The following is a 24,673-nucleotide window of genomic DNA, read 5'->3' as shown; positions in this document are numbered from 1 at the left end:
CCCAATTCGTTACAATATGCTGTTGAACATTCAAAGATTTCAATGTCTAAAAAGTGTATACAATTTCATAAAGACTTTTTAAAGTTACTGTATTTTTTTCATTATAAAAATAGTTTTAATATAGTTAGCAATAATTCTGTTATTGTATGTATTTTTTTCATCACAAAAAGTGTATACATGTACTGTAATGACAACTTGTCGTCTCTAACAATACTTAGATGTGTTTAAACATTTCAGTGTCTTAATAATTGACTAAATTAAGAGATCTTTATTGGTAGTGTATTTTTTATCCACCCATCCATTATCTATACCCCTTCTCCTCACAAGGGTCGCGGGCGTGTTGGAGCCTATCCCAGCTGTCTTCGGGCAGTGGGCGGGGGACACCCTGAATTAGTTGCCAGCCAATCGCAGGGCACACACAGACAAACAAACAACCGCACTCACAATCACAGCTAGGGGCAATTTAGAGCGTCCAATCAACCTATCAAGCATGTTTTTGGAATGTAGGAGGAAACCGGAGTACCCGGAGAAAACCCACGCAGGCACGGGGAGAACATGCAAACTCCACACAGGGAGGCCGGAGCCGGGATCGAACCCACGACCTCTGAACTGTGAGGCGGACGTGCTAACCAGTCGACCGCAGTGCTGCCGTGTATTTTTTACTCAGGTGTAATTTCTTAGAATATCACCCAAATGGTTAGCTTTTATTCTTTAGAAAAAAAGTAGTTTCCTTGTCATCTTTTCAAAATAAACATTAAAAAAAGAAAATCTGTTTTTTCTCCTGAAAATATTCTGAACCGAAGTTTCCAAAAAACCAAACCGAACCGAAACGTGATTTAGCGTACCGTTACCGTACCGTTAAAATTAAATATAATAAAAGATCCAGTGGCGACATTCACACTTGCCTGCTGGCAGAGATCACTAGTGTGGTGCAGTACATAATGGAAAATTATAATTTGACTAATAATGTCTGATAGGCTTGTCAAAAATATAGATACTTCGGTACTTACTCGTTACTAAACATTTTGAATGGATACAATACTAGCTTGCTGTGGCATCGATATTACCGATACCAAACCACTGACTTCGATACCAACAGCGCTTTGCCAACGTGTGCTCCTAATGGTCTGCTGCTGCCGCACACACTGCCGAAGCCTGCCCCGTGCGCCCCTCCCTCCCTGCTCGGCCGAGTGCAGACTGCTCGTCGACTCCCTACTTAGCCGCGCGCATGAGCTGAACTGAAAAAAAAAAGTGTGCACCCCGGGCTCCTGCAGCCGAAGCTGTGTCGCAATAGCACGGAAGCTCGCCCCCACTCGAGCTGCCGTGGTCCTTTCGGTCAGCCCCTCCGCTCACTTCGTACCGGCTGGCAAACGCGGGTCGCAGCGTCGGCTTCTCTGAGCGTGCGCCCCCGGCCCTTCCCACGGATCTCCCCAGCAGCCGCCGTGGTGGCAACGGTCGCCCATCGCGGGGTCGCCGATCCTGCTCGGGCCGTGCCGGCCCGGCTGGCTCATTCGGCCGAGGCCGAGCCATAGAATGACGCATTGCGGCTCATGACCCAAAGTCAGAATCGACTAAGTACGTCTAGTGGCAACATTGAACCAACAAGTTCAAAACTCAAATGCACATATCCAGCTAATATTTAGTTTATAGCATACGCAGCTGCAGCATATACAGAAACACTGTACATACATATGCATCATATGTTTACATTGACTGCTTGGATTAGATAGACTTCCTTGCTTGCCCATAAAATGCAGCGTTGTGTTTGTCATATATATTTTCTTTCTAAAGCAAGACAAGGTTAGCAAAGTGTTCAGTAGCATGTTTTCAGTAACAGCTGCAGTATTGTTTTGAACTTCTCAAAAATAAAGCTCTTGTGAAAAATAATACTAGATAATAATGCAAAAAAAAAGGAATTAAAATAAATACTGGTTAAAAACAGCCCTTTGAGTAATCCATGGTAAAGTTCACAAATAGTAAAAAGTTCATGAAATTGAAGAACAGAGAGGTTCATGTGATTTGTCCAAAAATAAATTCTTCTATTTTTTTTTGTTAAGAATCGATATTGTGAATCGTTAGGAACCAGAATCGAATCAAAACATCGGAACCGGAATCATCCAAATTCAAACGATGCTCAACCCTACCTGCTACTGTTCTGGATAGCCAATAACTGAAAGTATTTTAATTATTTTATTTCATTTTTTATTATTACTATTATTATTATTTGTGACTTGTTGGTTTGCCTTAATAGATAAACATGTGGGTCTAGCTACTCAGACAACTTACAGATTTTGTTGTCAATTTATGTTACTGTAAGTGGTGGGTGTTATTCTTTTTCACGACCTCAAACAACTTGAAAATGATGTGCCAATGATTTGACTGTATGGTTATTTCTTTGCACTAGTTCAGACAATTTACAGATTTACAGATGTTTTTTTGTGTGTGTTTTGTTCTTTGCACTACTTCTTCCTTTGTTTTGCACTACCCCAGGCTCAGACAACGTAAAATGTGTCATTGGTTCCAGGCATTGACTGTACAGAGGGTTGTCGAAGTTAAATACTGAAGTTGTACTATTTTTTTGCACTACCTCTTAAAATAACTATTGTATTCATGATCATTTAAGTTTTTGGCAATAAAGTTTTACAGTAAAAAAAAAAAAAAAAAAAAAAGATAAAAATAAAAAAAGCCTGTGCTTTAATTTGTTCCGTGTGGTATCGAAATGGTATTGAGTATCGATACTGAACTAGATATCGGTATCGAAGTTGAAATTCTAGTATCGTGACAAGCCTAATGTCTGTGTGTGTGTTATTTATTGGTGTACCGGTTGCAGTCAGGAAACCTGTGTATTTAATTCAATTTAATTCTTTGCACTTCACTGTATTCTTTATAAAGCAGTTGAACAACCACATATTTTGATTGGTACTTTTTCTGGCCAATGGATTTTTTTGTTCCATATTTAAAATGTATTTATTGAAACTCATTTTATTTTGTGTTCTATATAAAATCTGTATTTTTTTTAACAAAAAAAAAAGATAATCGACAATTGCCATTAACTCATTAAGGCGTGACGCGCCTGGCTAAACATCTCTCTAAAACCTTAAGTTTTCTCATCTTTGGAATCACCCTCGAAAACCTGAAGATTTCCCGGAAATTCAACACCCATAAAATAATTAATATATCTCAGCCCCTGTAGCAAATAGAAGGATAATTCCAAAAGAAATTGAAAGCTTAGACATGTGGCTTTCAAACTAGACCAACTTTATTAATCATTACTGTTTCAATTGAAGATGTAAAAATAACTTCTTCTTTTTTTTATCAGTGCAAGAGTAGCACTATTTTTAATTTTGATAAAATTGAGTGGTAAATACCATCCTCTATTCTGTTACAAACACATCGATATCATCATTGTCTATAAACATACATCATAACTAGTGTTGTTCCGATACCACTTTTTGGGCCCCGATAACCGATTCCGCTACCTGGCTGTGCCGTGCCATTTGAAAAATCAAAATATAAGCACTATTTTTCTTGTAATTCTAAAGAATTGCATCCTCACTTGAATGTAAAATTATTCATATTTAAATCATCACTTGTGAAGTATCTGTTGTAATAGAGCTGCTCGATTATGAAAAAAATATGAATCACAATTATTTTGGGAATAATTGAAATCACGATTATTCAAACGATTATTTTTTGCTACAAAACAAGAACAGGTTTAAACATGTAAAAAATATTAAGACAAAATTCTTTGAAACACTATAATAATTTAAGTTCGTTTTGTACCTAACAATATTTATTAAATTATTTTTTAAAAATTAAAACGTGCAAATTTATAAATTAAAGTATAGTTTCGTTGTGTAAACAAACAGCATTGGAGTTAACTTGCTATGCATTTATAAATTGCCAAAGTAGTGAACTACTTGGAGTATAATGCCAGTTTTGAAAGACTGACAGATATGCTATTCATCCATACATTTAAACTTTTGTCTGGAGCCTTTTTTGTTTTGTTTTTAAAGTAATATTTAAGTAATTTGCTTCCGATAAATTGTCAATTTAATGTGTTAATTGGGTCAAACTAATTTAAATGTTGACTGTTACATACTAGTAATCTATACAATACTTCTATGTTAAAGTAGTACATATATAAACTGCATTACAATATAATGACCAATAATATGTTTGCAAATTGCCTTTGAAGCAATTTGAAACAAAAATAAACACAAACATTTTGACTTCATATTATAGACTACACAAGAAATGTAACTTAAGTCACAATAATAATGTTTAGCATGGTTTCTGTTTTTGTGCTAGTAAAAGTAGTGTATATTTGCATAAAATATGTTATTTAAAATAAATCCCTCGTGCCGATTGCAAAGTGGAGTCTATGCCCTAAACATTTGGAAGGCTTGTCCGGGCAATAGATTCTGTTATATTTTTGTGTCTCTCTGATGTTGATGGGTGGGGGTTGCTGCGTACAGTGTTTCAACGTTGCGCACGACGGAAAATCTGACTCGGTGTTATCTTGCTTTGGGTAACATCATAACCATACCGTAATATCATCGTAAACCAAACGATGGTTGAATAGAGTCGTCGCGTTGCCGGTGGGTGCAGAGACAACTGGCATTTTATACGTCTTTGCTCACCGTCTTCCACGGCGAACCCAAAATGTAACCAAATAAGCGATTTCGATTTGCCTTGCTTGTTTACAAGTCGTTCCTGTGGCGGTTCGTGTGCCATTTTTAGGTCTGTTACTCTGTTAAAACGTTGAGTAGGAGCGTGTGCAGTGTACGGGCTGGATGGCTTGCTAGTTCGCTGTCAAAAAGGCGTATCCGTAATAGTAAAAGGCATATCCGTGATTAAAGATTAATATCCATAATAGTAATAATTTGTGAGTACAAATCAAAATTGTGAGGTTTGACTTCTTTTCTTGAGAGTACGAATCAAAATTGTGAGGGTTTGACTTCTCTTCTTGTGAGTACGAATAAAAACTGTGAGTGCCATTGTTTTGTGAATACAACTCTCACTTCTATGAATACGAATCTTCACTACGCACGAATTGCCAGTTTAGGACGAATCTGCTCAACATGCAAATTAGGATGACGTCACGCAGAACACAGGCAGGTCCGAAGGGGAGCTAATTGATCCGCGATTCCTTTCCCCGCAAGGGGAGCGAATCGATCCGCGATTCCTCTCCCCGCGAATGCATAGAGAAGAAAACAAAGATGGCGAACGCGAGGGGATCGGACGGCGTTTCCAGCGGCTCAGGAGGCGCATGTTCACAGCAGGTAAAGTCAGCAACGTTGTATACAATTTATTAATATGTGTTTCATGACGTCGTTCTGTCTCAAATAATAGCTTTGGACTCAGGCTTCCGGCGATAGGTTGCAATCTAATGATGTGTTTCAATGTTAGCATTAGTACTTGGCTAATGTAGCTCTGTTTTCAACGTGTCTATGTACCCACCATTTATTACGTCAACAATAATGTATTGTTTGGATACTGTTAATAGCTCTTGCTAATTTGGTTGCTCCGTTTTTATTAAGTATTCTCACAGAATTAAAAAAAAAAAAAAGTAGTGTTTAATGCAAAAGAAAACATGTTGCGCATATTTTCTTGTAAAGTGAAGACATATCACAAAGGGCTATTTTATTATTCTGCGAACTAGTTTAAACTGAAATGTAGTGACATAAGTGAGGTTTATCCGCTTTAACATCTTACTGAGTGTTGTTGTCGTCATTACATATTCATAAGTACAGTATGCCGTGTTTGTAGACGCTGAGATAGTGTGTGTTGTGTATATTTTTTATGAGTTGGTAGTGTTATATCTTTGGATATTAATAACCATATGCACACACACGTCAGCTTCATCGGTGTTGGCTTTAATGCAGGTGACTTAACATTACAGGGCTGACTCGGAGTTCACTCTGTCTCCTCGGTAACTCTGGCATATCCAAACCACCAGCAGCCTTTATTGATACCTAGTTGTAGAACAGTTGAGTCTCTATATAACATCTAGTATGCATAATAAGAGCAAATTATGAATCCGCCCCATGGAGCAAACTTGTGATTGTGCATTCCTAGAAAAATATATGAAATGTCACTGTGTGTGTTATATGCATCAAATTATAGTTTGTCAGTTCACTATAAAAAACGTTGAATTTACTCAATTATATTTTGACAAGTTGCATGATGTAATCCATCTGAATCCTATTAACATGATCTCTTTTTTTTTTTGTAGTTTCTTCATTCTGAGCAAATCAGCCCAGCTGCAGCGCTTTGTAAACCACCCCCGAAGTCCACTGCAGTATCATCAGAACCTCTACCTGTTCAGCATACCCCATTACGTTTTCTCCGGAAATTATTTTAATAGATCCACTGTAAATGTCCTAGATGTAACGATTTACTCCAGCCCAGATTCAAGTGTCAAATAGGGCTGTCACAAACGATTATTTTGCTAGTCGACTATTCACCAACAGGAGTTGCGATTAGCTGACTAATCGGATCATATGTAAATTGCAGCATAATCGCACCAGCAAGCTGCTGCTCTTATATCACTATCAGTAGCTTACAGCTAGATCTCTTTAAGGTATCATACAAAAGAATAAAGACAAGATAATAGTACATTCAACTTGTACTAAACTGTGCAGGTTGTACCAGCATTCCTGATTTGTTTTTAGTGGAGTACCAGTAATTGAAATTGAATTGTGGCCGTAAATATTTTATTGCTGAATGTTTAGTGCATTTTAAAATGGAACTAAAAAACAATACACTATGCTGAGTTGCACTAATACTACGAAACTACCTATAAATACTAAAGGAAATACCGGATTTGTAAACATATTTCACCCTTCCTTGGCACCAATCATTTGTTCTCCAGTGGGAGGAGGCATTTTTGAGAGAAAAATTTGCGCCAAATAATTTGAGAGCGGCTATTGTTAACATGGTGTTGCGAATCGATTCTAATCTCTTTTATTTATTTATTTATTTTTTACATTGATGCATATTTTAGGCAGTTTAGATTGATTTTAGATGAATTGCTACATCCCTAGAAAATGTATCAAACAATGTGTAAATTCTTCATGTGCGGTGTCAGAAATCAGATTTCAATTGATTGAAACTGATGTACACAAATACAATTTCAAACACAAAAAGTATTGCCTGTTCGAGTCCAATGATACTGAATATTAAATGTTATGCCAACCTACAAATAATATACTCAGTGAAATAATTCATATAATTATGCAATTTAGTACTCATGATTTTGTCAAGTATTTTAATTTCTATGTTGTCATTTTCTCGTGGCTCTGTTTCAATCTCCACGTCGTCATTGACATCGTCCCCCAAGTCAGGCAGTCCATCTGAGGGCATGTGTTCATTGTCTATCTAGATTGTCATCAGTGTTTGCCTCCATCTCCAACTCTGCTGTTTTTTCAGCCCACGCCGGCTGGATCTCAGCCGTCACCAGTGACTTGCAGTTACACTTCAAGTCAGCATGCAGGGTCAGAGTTGCGACCTTCACCAAACAGATCATCCTGGACATGACTGGCTACATTTCTGAAAATATAATTACATAAAAATATTTATCAGGCAAAGTATACTGTTTGCAATGATGGTAACTTCGATATGTAATCAAAATAAATTATTCAACTAAATGATAACATTGATAAATGTGGCTCTGAATTGAAAATGTATATTGTTAGCTGCATATCGTCACTGTCATGTGAAAAACACACATCTCCATTTTTTTTCAATTTTATTATTTTTACGTGAATAGTGTTTCCGCTTTACTGACATCGCATTATTATGAAAATTTCAAAAATTGGACATAAGTGTTTTTCACAGGACAGAGATGACGATATGCTGTATGTTGAAAAGAAAATGAATTAGTGTTACCCTTGTCTTTTTGATCGAATCAATAATGCAACTGTTCTTCAGGCATGACATGAGCCATCTTGTTGCTACTACTATAAAAGAAAAAAGAAATTGCATTCAAACTAATATTTTCAATTAAAATGTGCACAACTTTGTTGGCTTGTGCATGAAACCTTCAAAATAGATATCCTGACAGTCAATAATATTTTAGCAGTACAGCATTGTAAACTGGGATTTTTGGGGAGTGTAACTCAAAATCCATTAAATACTTGGTTAATGTGTACTGATATATAATGATTTGCTCATTTGTTCATATACAGTCATTTGTTAGAATATACAATACAATTTTATAAAATATTTATAAAACCTCACTACCCTTTCGTGTCACTACATTTCTATTAAAGATAGCTCAAAGACACTCGGACTCAGTGACTGTCTACAAAGTAGAAACAAATTATGGGACATTTTGCTTAAGTTTTTTTCTTTTACATAAACACACTATAATGTCCTTGTTTTTTGGAGTTCTGTGAGACTACTTGCATTAATGAAATGGAGTGCCCAATTTAGCAAGAGCTATTAACAGCATCCATACAATACATAGAGTACATTTTTGTTAACATGCTGAATTGTGGGTACAAGTGACTAAACTACAGTATGGTGACAGAGACGTTGAAAACAGAGCTACATTCGCCAAGTACTAATGCTAACAGTGAAACACATCATTCATTCATTCATTATCCATATTGCTTATTCTCACAAGGGTCGCGGGCATGCTGGAGCCTATCCCAGCTGTCTTTGGGCAGTAGGCGGGGGACACCCTGAATAGGTTGCCAGCCAATCGCAGGGCACACAGAGACAAACATCCGCACTCACAATCACACCTAGGGGCAATTTAGACAGTCCAAGCAACTTACCATGCATGTTTTTGGAATGTGGGAGGAAACCGGAGTACCCGGAGGAAACCCACGCAGGCACGGGGAGAACATGCAAACTCCACACAGGGAGGCCGGAGTCGGGATCGAACCCACGACCTCTGAACTGTGAGGCGGACGTGCTAACCAGTCGCCCACCGTGCTGCCAGAATGATGTTATGAAATACATATTAATAAATTGGATAAACACGTTGCTGACTTTACCTGCTGTGAAGATGCGCCTCCTGAGCCGCTGGAAGCGCCGTCCGATCTGCTCGCGTTCGCCATCTTTGTTTTCTTCTCTATGCATGCGCGGGGAAAGGAATCGCGGATTGATTAGCTCCCCTACGGACCTGCCTGTGTTCTGCGTGACGTCATCCTAATTTGCATGTTGTGCAGATTCGTCCTCACCAGGGTTATTACAGTTTTGGATTATTCATTTTAGTTTAGTTTTTATTTCGTTTTAACTTGTTATTTCTAATTCAGTTAATGTTTGTTCGTTTTTATTAGTTTTAGTTTTGGGGAAAATGCTTAATTTTAGTTTAGTTTTTATTAGTTTCAGGTTTTTTAGAATTTGATGTATTTGTCAGGTGCAGCTTCTTTTTTTGTTTTTTGTTATTTATTCAAATAAAGATAACATTTGAAAAATGTATGAATAACCAACAAATAAAACATAACAGTCTACTTAAACTTAAGTGCAATAAGGCCAAGAAAAGTGCAGTGCATTAATGCTGCTTCTAAAGTGAAAATGCAGATGAAACAAGCAACATAAAACGATATAAAAACCTGGCAATTGAACAGGAGAGTGCAGACTTGTAACATCAGAAAATGTAAACAAATTTAAACCCTTCCATATTGAATGTGTGTGAGAGAGAGAGATTTGTCCCCAAATGGGGCTCTGTCATTTTCTCCCAACTTTCGCCATTATAATGTTTTAGTTTTGTTTTATACCCATCAGACCTATTTGTAAACGCGTTACGTCACTTCAGACGTCGAGGTGCCGTTAAACCGGCAGCGCCATGTTTTACATTTTAAATGATCACAAATGCTTTCAAAGACGAAAACGAATGGTATTTTCGCTACGATTATTTCGTTTGTTTTCGTTTACGATAATAACCTTGGTCCTCACAAAAATGAAACCCTCACAATTTTGATTCGTACTCTCAAGAAAGAAGTCAAACCCTCACATTTTTGATTTGTACTCACAAATTATTACTATTACGGATACGAATCTTTAATCACGGATATGCCTTTTACTATTACGGATACAAATCTTTAAATCACGGATATGCCTTTCTGGCAGCGATCTTACTCCATAGCTGGCTAGTTTGGAGAGGGTGGCGCGGCGGAGTAACTCGTGAGCACATGCCTCAAAACAATTCAAAATTCGTATTAATAATCGCTTTTTTACGATTATGCCAATTTTGTAATCGTGGAGTGTAATAATCGAAAATGTAATTGAATTTCGATTAATTGCACAGCCCTATGTTGTAACATACACACACACAGAATACGTGTGTTGAATAAACAGCCTATTTCCATAGCTCTTCGTGCTGGTGAGATTGCGACATGGGCTGGATATTAACATGCATGTGCATTTGGATAAGGGTCTTCTGTTTCCCTCCGGTGTGCGGCTCTCAAATATGCGTGCTGCATTCAAAGAATGATCCCAGTATCAATAACCAGCATCGGCGCTTCATTTGTTCGTACTCGCCGATCGGGAGTATCGGGATACTTTCCGATACCAGTATCGATATCGGAACAACACTAATCATAACCATATATCACGTTCGACTGGTTCCACTGGTTCAAAGTCCACAAGCGCATCATCTATTTCACTTAGATGGCGTCCACCGTTACTGGCGGACATTAGCGTCATCCTCCGAGGAGTCACGATACAGTGTTCTCTAATTTTGCTTCTCTAACATGCATAATTTAATCTACACATTCAAAATGTGGTATGCACCTGGAATGGGAAAAAAAAAACTATTAGGAGGAACATAATTGTTTAGTAATCTAAATTAGTATATTCTAACCTGTGTTGGAGCCTGTGTATTCATCCTTGTATAACTGCCCATCTATATTAAGTTAATGATAATGAATATTTGAATTAATATTCTTTGCTGCTCTTGCCCCACTTCCTCAGGCCATCCCGCTGATTAGAGATTTAAGACAGCTGGTTGGGCGTTACGAGGTCTTTCTTTGTTGTGTTGGAGGAGTGAGACAGTTTGTCAACCACTAAACAACACTGGATCACTAAAGTTTAGATGATCAATGCCTAAGTCATTTGCGTTTTCTTGTTTGAAGTCAACCACGGAGATGTTTTCTCAATAGAAACTCTCTGACCAACGTGAAATTATCCCCGCGAGTGCTTACTATTTAGTGAGTCGCAAACATCCTCCTGAAAGCTACTCTGACGTTCTCTTATGACTGTTTTTGAACGCAAGAGTAGCCGTAACAGTATGTTATGTATTTTATTCTTGGGTGTTGCCATTAAGGGTTTGCGGAAAATAGGTCATGTGTTAACTTGGAGTGCTGAGATTTCGGATTCGTAAACGCGGCACTTGATGCGTAGTCACAGTGACCGTGAGGCAGCACGTCCTCTTGCTGCTCGACGTTCACTGACTAATGCCTCCATAATCCGTAATAAATGCTATAATATGTTATCGTACCACAACAGGAAATGCACGGTAGCCTGTGTGTGTTAACTTAAAGCGGAAGGTACCCCAAACATATTTTTTTTCCAAGAATATGGGCAAATAAGGCACTCTGATAAACATTGTGTTTGTGAAATAAGAGTTAAATCCACTCAATTTTAGCCATCTCTGGCTCTTCTGTCGAGTGAAAATGACCAGAGCTGGGCAGTCCGTCCCAGGGGTGGACGCCCATTTTTGGGGCGGAGGATGGGGGTTGCACGTTTTAAAAAAAAGGGACAGACTAAGCAAGGACAGAGGTGGATTTTAGTCTGGCCCACTAATGGGCCCACATGCAAAATTGAAAATTACATCACCACTACTCAGGGCTCAGATATTGACCAAACACGGACGGCTGACCTGTTTTCTGAAGCTGAGCCATGATTGATCGTTACCTAATGGGTTAATGGGTGGATTTTGCTGCTTAACTCATATTCCACAAATTAATCAGAATGCTGTTTCAACTAGTGGGCCTGCTGGGAACATATTCTTGAAAAAAAAAAATGGTTGGGTTGATTTTCCACTTAAAGATAGGTTAAAAAAACCCGACTGTCCCAATGTGAGAAATTAAATTGGGGTATCGGCCACAACGTGTTTCCTTTTTAGATGCTCATTCATCACGGCATTATTAGGTATGAAAGGGAGATTTGCATCGTATTAAGTAATTTTGTAAAATGCGCCTGGACTTTCGGGCTCTTTTGCCAACACTAACACAGGTGTTAGCCATGACACCATTACTCACAATCATAGGTGTAACCAGCCCGTTTTTGGAGCACCCCCAAATTCAACCCATTTTTAAAATTCTCTTTTCCTTAATAAAGGACAGGATATGCTTGAATATGATGAAAAACGCTGGATAAAAACTCAAACAAAACAAAAATGTGAACAACGCAGCATCGGAAATACCCCCCTGCCTCGAAATGGTTCTGTCCATTTGATTCCCAGCACCGCTCTTGCCCCCCTCCCCGCTCCCCCTTCGCTCAGCAAGTGTATACGGCATAGCAGCTGAGTCTGTATTACGGTGGGAGTATGTTATACAGTGGTTATGTTGAATAACTATTTTACCACCCAATACCATGAATATGTTATCATAAACAGATATTAGGCCTCATTTTAGCTGCATTGAATCGAATATAACAATTATCAGCCTAGCTTAATTGTTGCATGTGTGTAAGCTATGTGTGTGGTTTCCGGTTGCCAACTGTCCCATATTAGCCGGGACGTCACGTATTTTGGGCTAATTTGGTTTGTCCCATACGGGACCTTAAATGTCCCGTATATTGACTATCAATTCTTGCAAATACAGAAAACTGCAATCTACCGATCATGTAATATAGATGCTTTTAGTAAAGCTTTGGATGGCGATCGATTGTCAATAACGACGGACGCAGACGGGTTGGCAGCCTCAATGTCTTTTACTTTTATACTTGCTCGAACATACATTGCTGGTTCTTAAACGGTGATGGCACATTACAGCGCTCTTAATGGAGACTCTAGGTACTACACATGACAGATCCTAGATCAGATAAAGCGTCAATCTCAGAACAAGCGGCAATCACTCCACCTGTCATGTAAGGAATTCTCTCTGGCTGCGCAAAATGACAGAAGACTGCTTGAGTCAGTCAAAATCAGCCAGAAATATCAATGGAAAAAATAAATTTGGTGAGTCACACTCCTCTTTTACATTTCAGATTTCTTACACCCGTTTTTTGATGAAAAGAGCCAAATTGTGGTTTCATATGAGGTGAGTCGCTGTCCTGTGAAAAACACTGTCCATTTTATTTCATTTTTTCTTATTTTTACGTGAATGTAGTTTAAGCATTAACGTTAAAATTAGAAAATATCTAATGAATGATCCTAACTCACTTTAAATAAAATGAAAAAAAAAAAAAAGTTGAACCAGCCAGACACTCTGGGTGCTCAGCACCCCCAAAGCTCAACCTAAAATCGCCCCTGCTCACAATGCTTCTGTTGACATCACGGATGACCCGGATTACCACTACTGCGCATGTGCATTGCAGACACATGCAGGTTGAGAGAGACGATGAATTTTCGAACGAAACACACCTGCAAATAATTAGATATACAGTGCTGTATATTTTTATTCATGCTTGAAGAAAAAAAGGAAAGTACTTTTTACCTACCGTTGCGTTTCGGGCTGAGTTAAATAATAAAAGGTGGGGAGCCAGTCGAGCTAAAACCACGTGAACTCGTCTCCTAGGAGCGACGTCATTGGTTGGCTCTTTTTTTATTGGCTGCTGCTTGAGAACGTCGTTTCTGTACGACACACATTAAGAGGACTACAACTCCATGCAGACGACTGTTCGACCTTCTCTACTTCCGGCTAACAGCGGTGCAGTAATATAGAAATAAATACATTTAAATTCAACTTCCAAAGGCTCTTATTGAATTAATTTCCAAAGACAAAAATGAAGGGCATTTTCGCTTTAATCATCGTTAGTTTTATAAACGTAAAATGTAGTTTCAGTTAGTTTTCGTCTTATTAAAAGCATTTTCGTTTTTATTTTATTTCGTTTACTAAAATGTTTATTCAATTTTAGTTTTAGTTATTTTGTTCGTTTTCGTGAACTAAAATAGCCTTGGTAAGTCAGTCGAGTCACACATGGTCACATGGGCTAAGCAGAGCCACCATCCTGCGTGGGTGTGGCTCATGGTGTATAAAGAATAGGAATCATTTTGGACAGATAAGACCTTCCACATCTTGCAGAAAACGGCTGTCTCTCAGTCTTCCTGGTGTTTATTAAGAAGTTTATCTGAGAATGTGCAGTCTTCTGGTAGTAACTGTTAAGTGATTCAGATAATGGACAGATGAATAGCTGCAATGATTGGTTCTGAGGGTGGTTCCCTCTGAACTTTTCATACCCCTGTAAAAAATATTGATTATTGTACAAAAGTGAATCTAACTCCAGTGCTTGGTGGAAATAGGGCTTCTCATTCATTATATGACAACTTTGCCTTTTTTTCTGTTTCACTTCTCCCACAACAGTTCCAATTCAGTGTCTGGAAGAGATTGAGACAAACCACCATGCAGTTCTTCGGTTGCCAGTACCTCAACCCCCCAGTGCCCCCCCTCTGCCCTCGTGTTCTGGCCGCCCTTGTCCCCCCGTTGGTGGCCCAACTAGCAACTTGCTGCCGGACATTTTGAGAGAGGACTGCTGGTATAATGGCCCATGGCCAACACAGCAGTGCTCTGGAGAGGCTTTGGTCGGGAATGAGACCTCTTCTGTTCTTTTGCCCCCACCACCCCTTAACCAGGCCTCCATAGATGACAGCTCAAGGTCCTTCCCCAGTCCCCCCAAACCAAGTGACGCCCTTTTCTGGGAGAGACACTCAGCTGCGTCAAATTCATCATCCTTAAATGGAAACTGCAGTAGGAGGAGCCCCCCCGATACAGAGTATATCAAACCCGTTTAAGGAGGACTTCAGCACAAAGACTATGACTTTGCAAGCCTGCCACATTTCTAACACCTAATCTGCCTTAAATGAATAATAGCACTCCCCTGTGGGATGGACTAGATTGGACCTGCAAGTTGTCTGAATCAGATGAAGGCCAGAAGCGGCTTTTTGAGGTAAATACTCAACATTGCTTGCATACAGCACTGATGACAAGGGATGGGGATCGTGAAGATTTTTACGATACACCTACTCTTAACGATACTCCTGATCAATCTGTCATTCCCATCTGTACTTAATTTGTTTCTAAAAACGCAAACAATGTTAGAATTCACAGTTTTTTTAAATGAATGAACTTGTCTTGCAACTGCAACATTCATTGAAAATAAATAAAAACAATGATTTATAGAAAAAGAAATGTTTGGAACAATTCATTATTACAATGTTCAACATTCTATAAATGGTTATTGATGGATGGATAGTAGGAAAATTGGTGGAGGCTCAAAGTAACCTTTCATTTGAAAAAGAATTTTTCTAGTCATATTTTTCCATTTTTCTAGTTATATGAGGATCAATTTACAAATGTTGAGCAATTTTTTGCAGGTTAATCCCAGGTATTTGAAGCAAGGGTTTTGTTATACAATGCAAGCACACGCAATGTTGAATGCAGGGCTGCAGCTATCAAATATTTTAGTATCCCACTGAAATTTCTATAGAATAATTGTGTATTCCTTTAAGATATATTTTTACTTTATACTTTCACTTTATAACGAACAACCAATTGGTTTCCTTTTTATATAATCAACAGTTTTTATTTCTTAACTTCATTAATTTAAATTTAGCATTTATTGTATAAAAAACAGGCTCTTAGCACAATTAGTTGTTGCTCTATAGTTGTTGGTCAACCCATGATTCTCGCTTTGGTGCATACCCCCACCTACTGTAAATATTCAGTCAATGCAGTCTACTTAATAAGACGGCTGCCTCATAACAAACACACGTAGGGCAAACCTGTTTCTCAGTTCAATGCCTGTTTTGTTTTCGTTGTCCGTAATATGGTTTTCCTTTTTTCTTGCCGGTGCCAAAGTCCAAGACTGATTTCTTGGTGTTGATGTGACCTCTTGCATGAGAACAATTTCTTCACGGTCAGGTCTGGCTGGCTTTGCTCCCAGCAAATTCCAGGGAGGGCTGGTGGATGGACCTAGATGTCTGTTAGCATGCTCGTGTCCACAGTTTGGAGACACTGGGAGCCTGGTTCCCTGATTTTCCATTCACCTCCACAAACATTTTGAGGTCGATGCATTTTTGCCTCCAGCACTGCCATCTTCTGAAGGAGTTTATGGTAGTTTTCTGTGGAGACGGGGGGTATCTTGCTTCTAGCCTTGGAAAAAGAATTATGAATTTGACCATATTTGAATTTCCGTGGTTTTCGGCTGACAGCGCAGATACATATATAATTTTGATATTTTGAGATCACAATAATCTTACAATTTACAACTACAATTAAACAAACGAAAAAACACTTTGTTCAGATATTGTGCAGTTTTGGTGTCGCTGGGATTTTCGCGCATGCCGACAGCTGACACGTCAAGTGCTGTCAAATATCTCTGGAGATGGCAAATGCTTATCACCGAAATTGCACAAGGTCTGAAGAAAGAAGTTAAAAACTTTGACTTAAGACATGATGAACGTTTTTGAGACATATAACATACACCCAAATTGGACACTTATAACCGTTTTGCCCGCAGCAGCAGAAGGATGAAAGAGCCGCGGTTTGCCGACCCCCGATTCCAGACAGTCCTTTTTAATTGAAGTTAATGGCTGACTGCACACTCCGCAGCAGACTTCAGGGGGCATCCATAGGAGGCAGGGGGCCATGGCCATTCATTCTCTGACCCGCCTTGAAGTCCGTGGGCATCAACACACCTTCGCACATCCACTGAGTGTGCATGAGATGTACAGTAATGACGACGGAACACAGACGGCATTTTTGGTTGGTTTTCATTTCATGAAGACAAGGAGGACTCAAATGGACATTAATTATTTGATTTACTTCTGTATTTGAAAGTAAGCCTTAACCAAGCGTCTTTTTTCAGAATTGTTTTGTTACAAACAGAAATAAAAAATGACACATTTGTAGCAGCGCATTGATTTCATAAATGCAACATGCATTTTTTTTTTAATATACAGCAGGGGTGTCAAACTCACGGCCCGCATCGTAGTTCTGATTTCACTCGGAGGGCCGTTACGCCCTTTATCCTTGTAAATGTATTATCGCCTTATACACTAATTGATGGATCACTAGTATTGAAATCAGAAGCCAGTAAATAGTGTATTTTAAAGGAAGGATTGGTAACAAATGCTTGAAATATCAAATATGTTGTGTTCACAGTGAAGACAATTTCCCAAAAAAACTCTCAAGTCAACACATGATTTGTGATAGCGGGTTACAGGTTTAAAAAAAAAAAAAAGATATATGCAGTGCAATTCTCACTTTTGATATCGAAAGAGTTGGCTCGTGGTGAATTTTTTTTTTCTGTGCGAGTAATCTAAATGGCTTTGAGTATTTAAGGTAGCCAGGCCCTGTGTTAGGAAGCGCGTGACCCCCCCCACGAGTAGACCTGATGAAAAAATGTGGGGCCTGCCAGAATTTAAGTTGCCCATCCCTAACCTACAGTATGAGTTCCTTATTTGCTTGTTTTTAATATCCGCTGCTAAAGATAATACACAAACTGAAGAAATGTAATCTGGGTGTTGCTTACGCCATGCTAACTTAGAACTAAAAATTGTAAATCAAAAGTGAATACTAGTGATTTTTCCTGCAGAATAATAAGATATGTGTTATTTGGAGGCATTTAATTACAATACACAATCACATCTCAGTACTGTAAGTTGAAGTATTTTTTCCATGTTAAGTTGCAAACAGCAAGTGGGTTGTGGTCACATGCTTGTTGGGAGCTTTTGTTGTCTGTTCTTTGCAGGGATCCCCGTCCTCTCAAATTCCATTTTTTCCTGGACGTATTCCCGCTTACACCTCTCAAAAAAGTCAGGGTCCTTGTAGCTGGTGAGAGACAAAAGGTAAAACTAACTAATAATATACTCATGACAATGTCATCCTTCCAATTGTGGTTCTATGGCCCTTACACTGAAAGTTGAAGGGTTACATGTGTAATAACACATGTAGCAACACAAGGTTAGCCACAGTGCGACAAGACACTGCAAAGTACTCACTGTTGTGTCAGGCAATCTTTCAGGGCAGCGTTCTCCTCTCGACACTTGAACACCATGAAGAAGCCTGAATCTTTGCAACAGTGGTTGAAAGCTGAACAGAAGAAAAGGTGTTAGTGGGACATTAGAGGTAACAAGAGCTTTACATACACAGGGAACAAGTCAGCTCCCGTTTTTAGTTCATTTGATTTGAATCATGTGTAGAGTAAGGACTTAGATGGTCCTCATCCAAACAAGGCTAATTTAAAGCGGAAGTCAACCCAAACATATTGTTTTCAAGAATATATGTTCCCAGCAGGCCCACTAGTTGAAACAGGGCGTTCTGATTGATTTTGTGTTTGTGGAATAAGTCTTAATCCACTTGTTTTTAGCCATCTCTGGGGCGGCCATTTTGCGACCAATCACGACTCAGATTCAGAAAACAGGTCAGCCGTGATTGGTCGTTGTGAGCAGTTTTGATGTCATTTTCAGTCGACAGAAGACAAAATGGCCGCCCCCAGAGATGGCTAAAAACTGTGCATTTTGCTGCTTAATTTATATTCCACAAATGCATGTCATCGACCGTCCTTACAAATACAACAAGGAGTTTCTGAATGGTTTTTCGAATCTTCTTGCGAAATCATGTTGCTATACGATCGCATCCTGTTTATGGGGGACTTTACTATTCATGTGTGCTGTCCTGAAAAACACTGGCAAAGGGCTTCTTAAGACTCATTGACTCTTTCAATTTGGTGCAGTGTGTGTCTGGCTCCACTCACAAGCAAGGACATACTTTGGACCTTGTCATACTTTTGGTTTATCGGTCTGAAATTTGAAAGTTTTGGACAATTTTCTTTCTGATCATATGACTGTGCTCTTTGAGGTAATTAATGATTTCAAGTGCTGTCAGAGCTTATGCCAGCGAGCGCAGGGGCCGTTTTTTTAACCCTCACTGGTAGTTGGTTATCTGATGCCTTTGGTCAGCTTTGTATTCCTCTTCAAACACAGAGGAACTCAGCACTTGGTCCCATTCATCCTGCCTTAACCCCCCGGTGTTAGTCTACTTTTACTAGGTTTGAGAATTAATTACAAAAAAAAATGGTCATGCATTTGATGTGTCATAACTCAGGCATTTATGAATATTTGTTTACTTTCAACCACTCAAAATTTTTTTTTGATGCCCTTTATGGACAATAATAGCAGTGTTATGCTAATAGCAGACCTAACTATGCTGTAAATGTAAAAATAATTCAAATTTCATGACATCAATATAGCCTTGAATAAGTAAATAAACCATAACAATTTTTTTTTTTTTTTGCACTTCCGTATTTTAGAAAATGGCAGGTTTCATAAAAACACTTGACTTATGGTATTTGTTACAAAAATATTTAACTATTCGGACATCCAAATAAGGTCAAATTATTAATATTTCAAATCACAAATCGATTTCAATGGTCCTTCCCTACTTAGTCTGTAATTTTTATGCAATTCTAGCCAATTTAAAGCGGTGAAAATAACAAATACTCAAATTAATCAGGGTTTCAAGTGTGCACACGGCCGTTTGCTGATTGCAGCCTTTTATTTTTAAGCAAAAACGAGTGAAAATAGTAAGGGTCGCTGGATTACGTTGGTTTGTTTAATTGGGATTGATAAAATGGTTCGTTTCAGAAAGACCCCCTCAAATGTGCCGTGAGGTAAGATCCGTTTCATTTTAATATGCACCTTAGACACGGTTAGTTGGATCATTGTTGTTTTATTTACTGCATCACTCATGGCTTCAAACCTGAAAGAAGGCGTTGCAGCCTAAATGAAGATGTATCGGGCAGGTGTGTTTGCTGGTGTGACGTTTCAAAGGCTGGGTGCACGAAGCGGGGCTTCACATGAGCGCGGACTTTGAAGTACTCATGTGTCGCTTCATGGCTTGGTTTTTGTACTCTTTTAATCAATTCATTGTATTTTGTAGGTAGTATTATGTGGACGTGAATGTGCAGTAGCAATATAATGTATAATACAACTTGAATTTAGCGGTGCCTGGCAACTCAAAAAAGCTGTCGTTTTTTGGAGGTTAATGTCAAAAAGTGTTTGCGGCTCCCAGAGCTTTATTTTCCGTGGAAACCAGGTCGAAGTGGCTCTTTGAGTGTTAAATGTTGCTGACCCCTGGTCTAAAGTGAACAGGAAGTGAGCTATGAATTTTTGAATGTACCCTAAGTGATTCAACAAAAAATCTCGGTGTTATATTTGACTCAACTCTGTAATTCTATCGAATAGTGATGCAGAAATTTTAATCCATGCTTTTGTTACCTCGATTATTATAAGATTTTGCTCTCTGGTCTGTCCATGTCTAGTATTAAAAGTTTGCAGCTAGTCCAAAATGGTGCGGCAAGACTCCTGACAACGAAGAGAAAGTTCGATCATATTACTCCGATACTAGCCAATTTGCATTGGCCTCTTTACTGTCACTTCTATTCTTTTCTCTGCCCCCTTTTCCCAGGCTTGGGAATTAGGTGATGATGACCGAATTGAAGGTTGCTGTTTCGATCCCACAGCAACTGACTGCTACAAGATCAGAGGTTGACTGCATCCTCAGAGGCGCTGCTATGGAGATTTCTACATTGAGCAACTGGGCAGGAACCCACTTCACCGAAGTCATCTTCCTGCAGCACTTCATTTGATTAACTTTCCCATAATTTTAACTAACACTGTATAGTAGGGTTGGGTACAGAGAACCCGGAATCGAGGAACTGGGTTCATCATTCCGGTTCTCCGGGAACTGTTCAGATTTTAGAATGTCGGTGCTAACTTTTGATTCCTAGTTAGCCGCACGGAAGGGCTACAAAGTGTGTGAGCGCGCACGGCGCGCAGCTCCGGGCTCCTGCCACCGAAGCTGCATCTCAATAGCACGGAAGCTCGCCCCCACTTGAGCTGCCGTGGTCCTCTCGGTCAGCCCCTCCGCTCGTTTCGTACCGGCCAGCAAGTGAAGGCCACGGCGACTATGGGTGTCTGCCCGGCCCTTCCCACGGGTCTCCACAGCAGCGCCGGCGGCCGCTGGGACACCGCAGTGGCAGCAGTTGCCTGTCGCGGGGTCTGTGAACATGCCCGGGCCGGCCCGGCTGGCTCATTCAGCCGACACCTAGATAGAACTGACGCGATGCAGCTTATGACCCACAAGTCAGAATCGGCTAGGTACGTCTAATGGCAACATTGAGCACACAAGTTCAACACACAAATGCACATATCCAGCTAATATTTAGCTTCTAGTATACGCAGCTGCAGCATATATACAGATACATCATATGGTAACATAGACTGCTTAGATTTTTAGACTTTCCTTGCTTGCCCTTAAAATGCAGTGTTATGTCATATATATTTTCTTTCTAAAGCAAGACAAGGTTAGCAATCAATTGGTGTTCAGTAGCATGCTTTCAGTAACAGCTGCATTATTGTATTGTCTTGAACTTCTCAAAAATAACGCTTGTGAAAAATACAAAAAAATGTATTAAAATAAATATACTGGTTAAAAACAGACCTTTGAGTAATAAATGGGCAAGCTCACAAAGAGTAAAAAGTTCACGAAATTGAAGAACAGAGAAGTTCATGTGATATGTCCAAAAATAACTTTTTTTTTTGGTTAGGAACCGGAATCGAGTCAAAGAACCGGAATCGTCCAAGTTCAACCAATGCCCAACCCTACTGTATAGTATCTTACAATCACATAATATGTGTTAAATGTTGCCCACTCGGCATCCATTGCAGCCTGATCATCCGGCAAGGGGGATTCCGCCATCTGTAGTCCCTTCTCAAGGTTTCTCACTTTTCCCCAGATGTTTTAAAAAAAAAAAAAATTTCTTGCCTTCCTGGGGGTTAAAATCAAGGGATGGTGTTTATATGTTGCCAGCTATAGGCATGTGAAGCCCTTTGAGACTTCCCTGTGATTAAGGGCTATATAAATAAATTTGACTTTACTTCCTCCTTAGCGTGTCCTGGATATTTTCCCGTACCTTGTGTGTAGTGTGAGTGCCTGCACGTCGAAGCAATTTAAACATTATAAATCTTTAGCCAATTTACAAACGGGTAGGTGCAGGATCTGCAGGTGATGAAGGCGGTGAACAATAACAACACCGTCATTCGGACTAAGGTATGTGCTGTGTGTTTGCTTGTTAACTGTCCACTTAAGATTAACGTGCTTATTTCCTTTTTAACAGTGTATGTGATTGTTGATCAGTCCTTTCCATTTTCCTCACTCACTGAGTGCATGCACTTATGTGACTAAAAAAGAGAAAGCAAGAGGATTCTAAACTTTATTTTTAACTTACCGCTATGTAAGTGTACGGACCATTCTCTCGCCCAAGACGGAAGATTATTTATAGTGAAATGTTTTCATCTTACAGCCGATGACCAAGTCATGCGACTTCATTTTGTCCGAAACGAGGCTTCCGGAAACGAGCCACGCGGAAGAGCTACTAATGAAGTATTACCGTCGTAAAAAAAAATAAAAAAAAATGTTCCCGCCGAAGCTGCGTTGCAAAAGCAAGGAAGCTCGAGCTGCCGTGGTCCTCCCGGTCAGGCCCTGCCGACTGATCTCCACAGCGGCGGCGGCCGCTGAGACACCACGGTGGCAGCAGTCGCCCTTCGCAGGGTCGGTGATCCTGCCAGGCCCAACTGGCTCATTCGGCCGACGCCTAGCCATATAGAACTGACGCAGTTTATGACCCAAAAGTCAGAATAGGTTAAGTCCGCCTAATGGCAACATTGAGCCAACAAGTTCAGCACACAAATGCATATATCCAGCTAATATTTATCTTATAGCATACGCAGCTGCAGAATATACATAAATACTGTACATACAGATACATCCTATGGTTACATAGACTGCTTAGATTAGATAGACTTTTCATGCTTGACCTTAATGCAATTCCATCGGCCCACAAGTGGGTTTTTGCGTCATGCCCGCGGCACTTTCACTATATACAACTTCAAAGTCCGTGTTTGTGTTATGAGTTTCCATAGATTTGAATGATATCAAACATTATGAACAAAAATGCAGGCTCGGCGAGCATTTACAGCAAACAATCGCTAACACGCAAAACATATGGAACTCACCATTTCAGCCTCATAAACGTCCGTTTCATAATCCATCAAAAATTACCAAATTACATCGACAAGGGTCCAGTAAAAGCATTCCAGTAATACAGTTGGTCCACAATAAGCTTGACATCCATAAAGCCACGTTATTAGCTGCTGCAACGTTACATGTTTCTATCAGATACACATATTTTCCATTGTGGATTGAGTTAGTTAGCTTCGACGGATTTAGCTACATGAGATTTCAAAACATAGGTGGACCTTATGTTTGATGGGTTGCTTACTTGATCCAATAAACGAATGTTTCCCGTGTCAGGAGTTCAACAACAGCCAATGAACAAATTACGTGCGTAAATAGTACCAGCCCTGCATATCGACGATTCGTCAGTTGTGTTTGCAGTCACAACCAAACATGTTAAGCTTGTTGGTGATTGACGCCAAATGAAATTCTTCCAAAAGAAAAAACATGGAAACTCTTTTGAACAAAAACAAACACCGTGCGCTACTTGCAAACACACAATTTCAAAGCCGCCGGCAGCGAAGCCAAGGCCGTGCGTCAGAGCGCACATCATATCGCATCACCTTTAATTTTTTTTGCATTTTTTTTAAAACCTGGATGTAGTACATGATAGCGTGGGGCTGTTCGATTAAGTGATTTTGAACCGAAACTGAATTTTCTGGATCAAACAATGTTGAATAACGTTCAAATCGGCACGTTTGATTTTTTTATTTCTGGTGTATCTAAGCCACCATAGCTTCCTCCCACGAGCGCGCAGTCCGATAACAACAACAACATCCCTGGCTACCGGCAAGTTAGCGTTTAGTTAATAAATCGGGCAAATATAGATCTGTAGTGTAGTGTGTGCCCCGCATGTACAATACAACCCACGAGCAAGTAACACAACGTCTGAAAGGCGTCCCTTTATTTCTCCTCTACAACGGACCTCTGGCCAGATTTAAGATTGACAGTGCGTTGTATTATTGAGTGGCAGTTTTGCACTAATCATTGATTTATGTTTATGTAAGCCCAGGGAGAAATGTGAAAGGCTAGTCACTAGCTGGTTGGCAAAATGACTTGCTGACAGACTGATTGGTTTACAGACTTGACTGTCTACCTTCTCTCATGTTGATGATTTCGTTTCAGATGGTATATGCACTTTCTTCTTTCATTATTGGTTTAATTAAGAACAGATCTGAAATCTATTAGACAAGTAAAATGCTGTTAATCCCAATGGATTGTTCTGTGTGTATTAAGTTAAATTAACTGGTATTTTGAGTTGAAAGTAAGAAAAAATGAAGATTCAATAAAAGATTCAAAATACTTCATTTTACAAACAAATCGTAAAATCGGGTTTGAGAGAAAATCGGGATTTTCTTGTTAGGCAAAATCAAACAGTCCTATGATAGCGCCAAGTCTTACTTTTCATTAGAACTCATGATAATTTTTGTATGTTGATCATTCCAGAATAGCAGCCTTTTCCCCTACGTATGTGA

The 24,673-nt window shown here is 39.4% G+C and overlaps 2 protein-coding genes and 1 long non-coding RNA gene across 11 annotated transcripts in view; 1 reads left to right on the top strand and 2 right to left on the bottom strand.

Moving 5' to 3' along the window:
* The window catches only part of azi2 (5-azacytidine induced 2), a 110,067-nt gene extending 88,014 nt beyond the window's left edge, over window positions 1–22,053 (top strand). Inside the window, exons 8-9 of one of the 9 annotated variants that reach the window (XR_015087949.1) lie at window positions 14,484–15,066; window positions 20,589–22,053. Coding sequence is in view for 8 of the 9 variants with exons in the window: in XM_086039006.1 (XP_085895132.1) it covers window positions 14,484–14,911 (428 nt within the window). In the remaining variant the exon portion in view is untranslated. The other 8 variants (XM_086039003.1, XM_086039009.1, XM_086039006.1 and 5 more) reach the window with 8 other exon arrangements.
* On the bottom strand, window positions 6,515–8,931 carry LOC147144195 (uncharacterized). The gene is made up of 3 exons (XR_015087950.1): window positions 8,787–8,931; window positions 7,894–7,964; window positions 6,515–7,554 (listed from the first exon to the last, which is right to left on the bottom strand). It is a non-coding gene; the product is annotated as an uncharacterized LOC147144195 (long non-coding RNA).
* cmc1 (C-x(9)-C motif containing 1) overlaps window positions 16,923–24,673 on the bottom strand; it is a 31,662-nt gene continuing 23,911 nt past the window's right edge. Inside the window, exons 3-4 of the mRNA XM_086039012.1 lie at window positions 18,122–18,212; window positions 16,923–17,951 (exon numbers count right to left, since the gene is read on the bottom strand). Coding sequence (XP_085895138.1) covers window positions 17,831–17,951; window positions 18,122–18,212 — 212 coding nt within the window. The 3' untranslated portion in view covers window positions 16,923–17,830. The remainder of the gene's footprint in view (window positions 17,952–18,121; window positions 18,213–24,673) is intronic.

Source organism: Filicampus tigris, chromosome 8 (genome assembly GCF_054856515.1).
Source record: "Filicampus tigris isolate MCC_2025a chromosome 8, RoL_Ftig_1.0, whole genome shotgun sequence".
Taxonomy (NCBI): domain Eukaryota; kingdom Metazoa; phylum Chordata; class Actinopteri; order Syngnathiformes; family Syngnathidae; genus Filicampus; species Filicampus tigris.
This window is presented reverse-complemented; position numbering and strand designations above follow the sequence as displayed.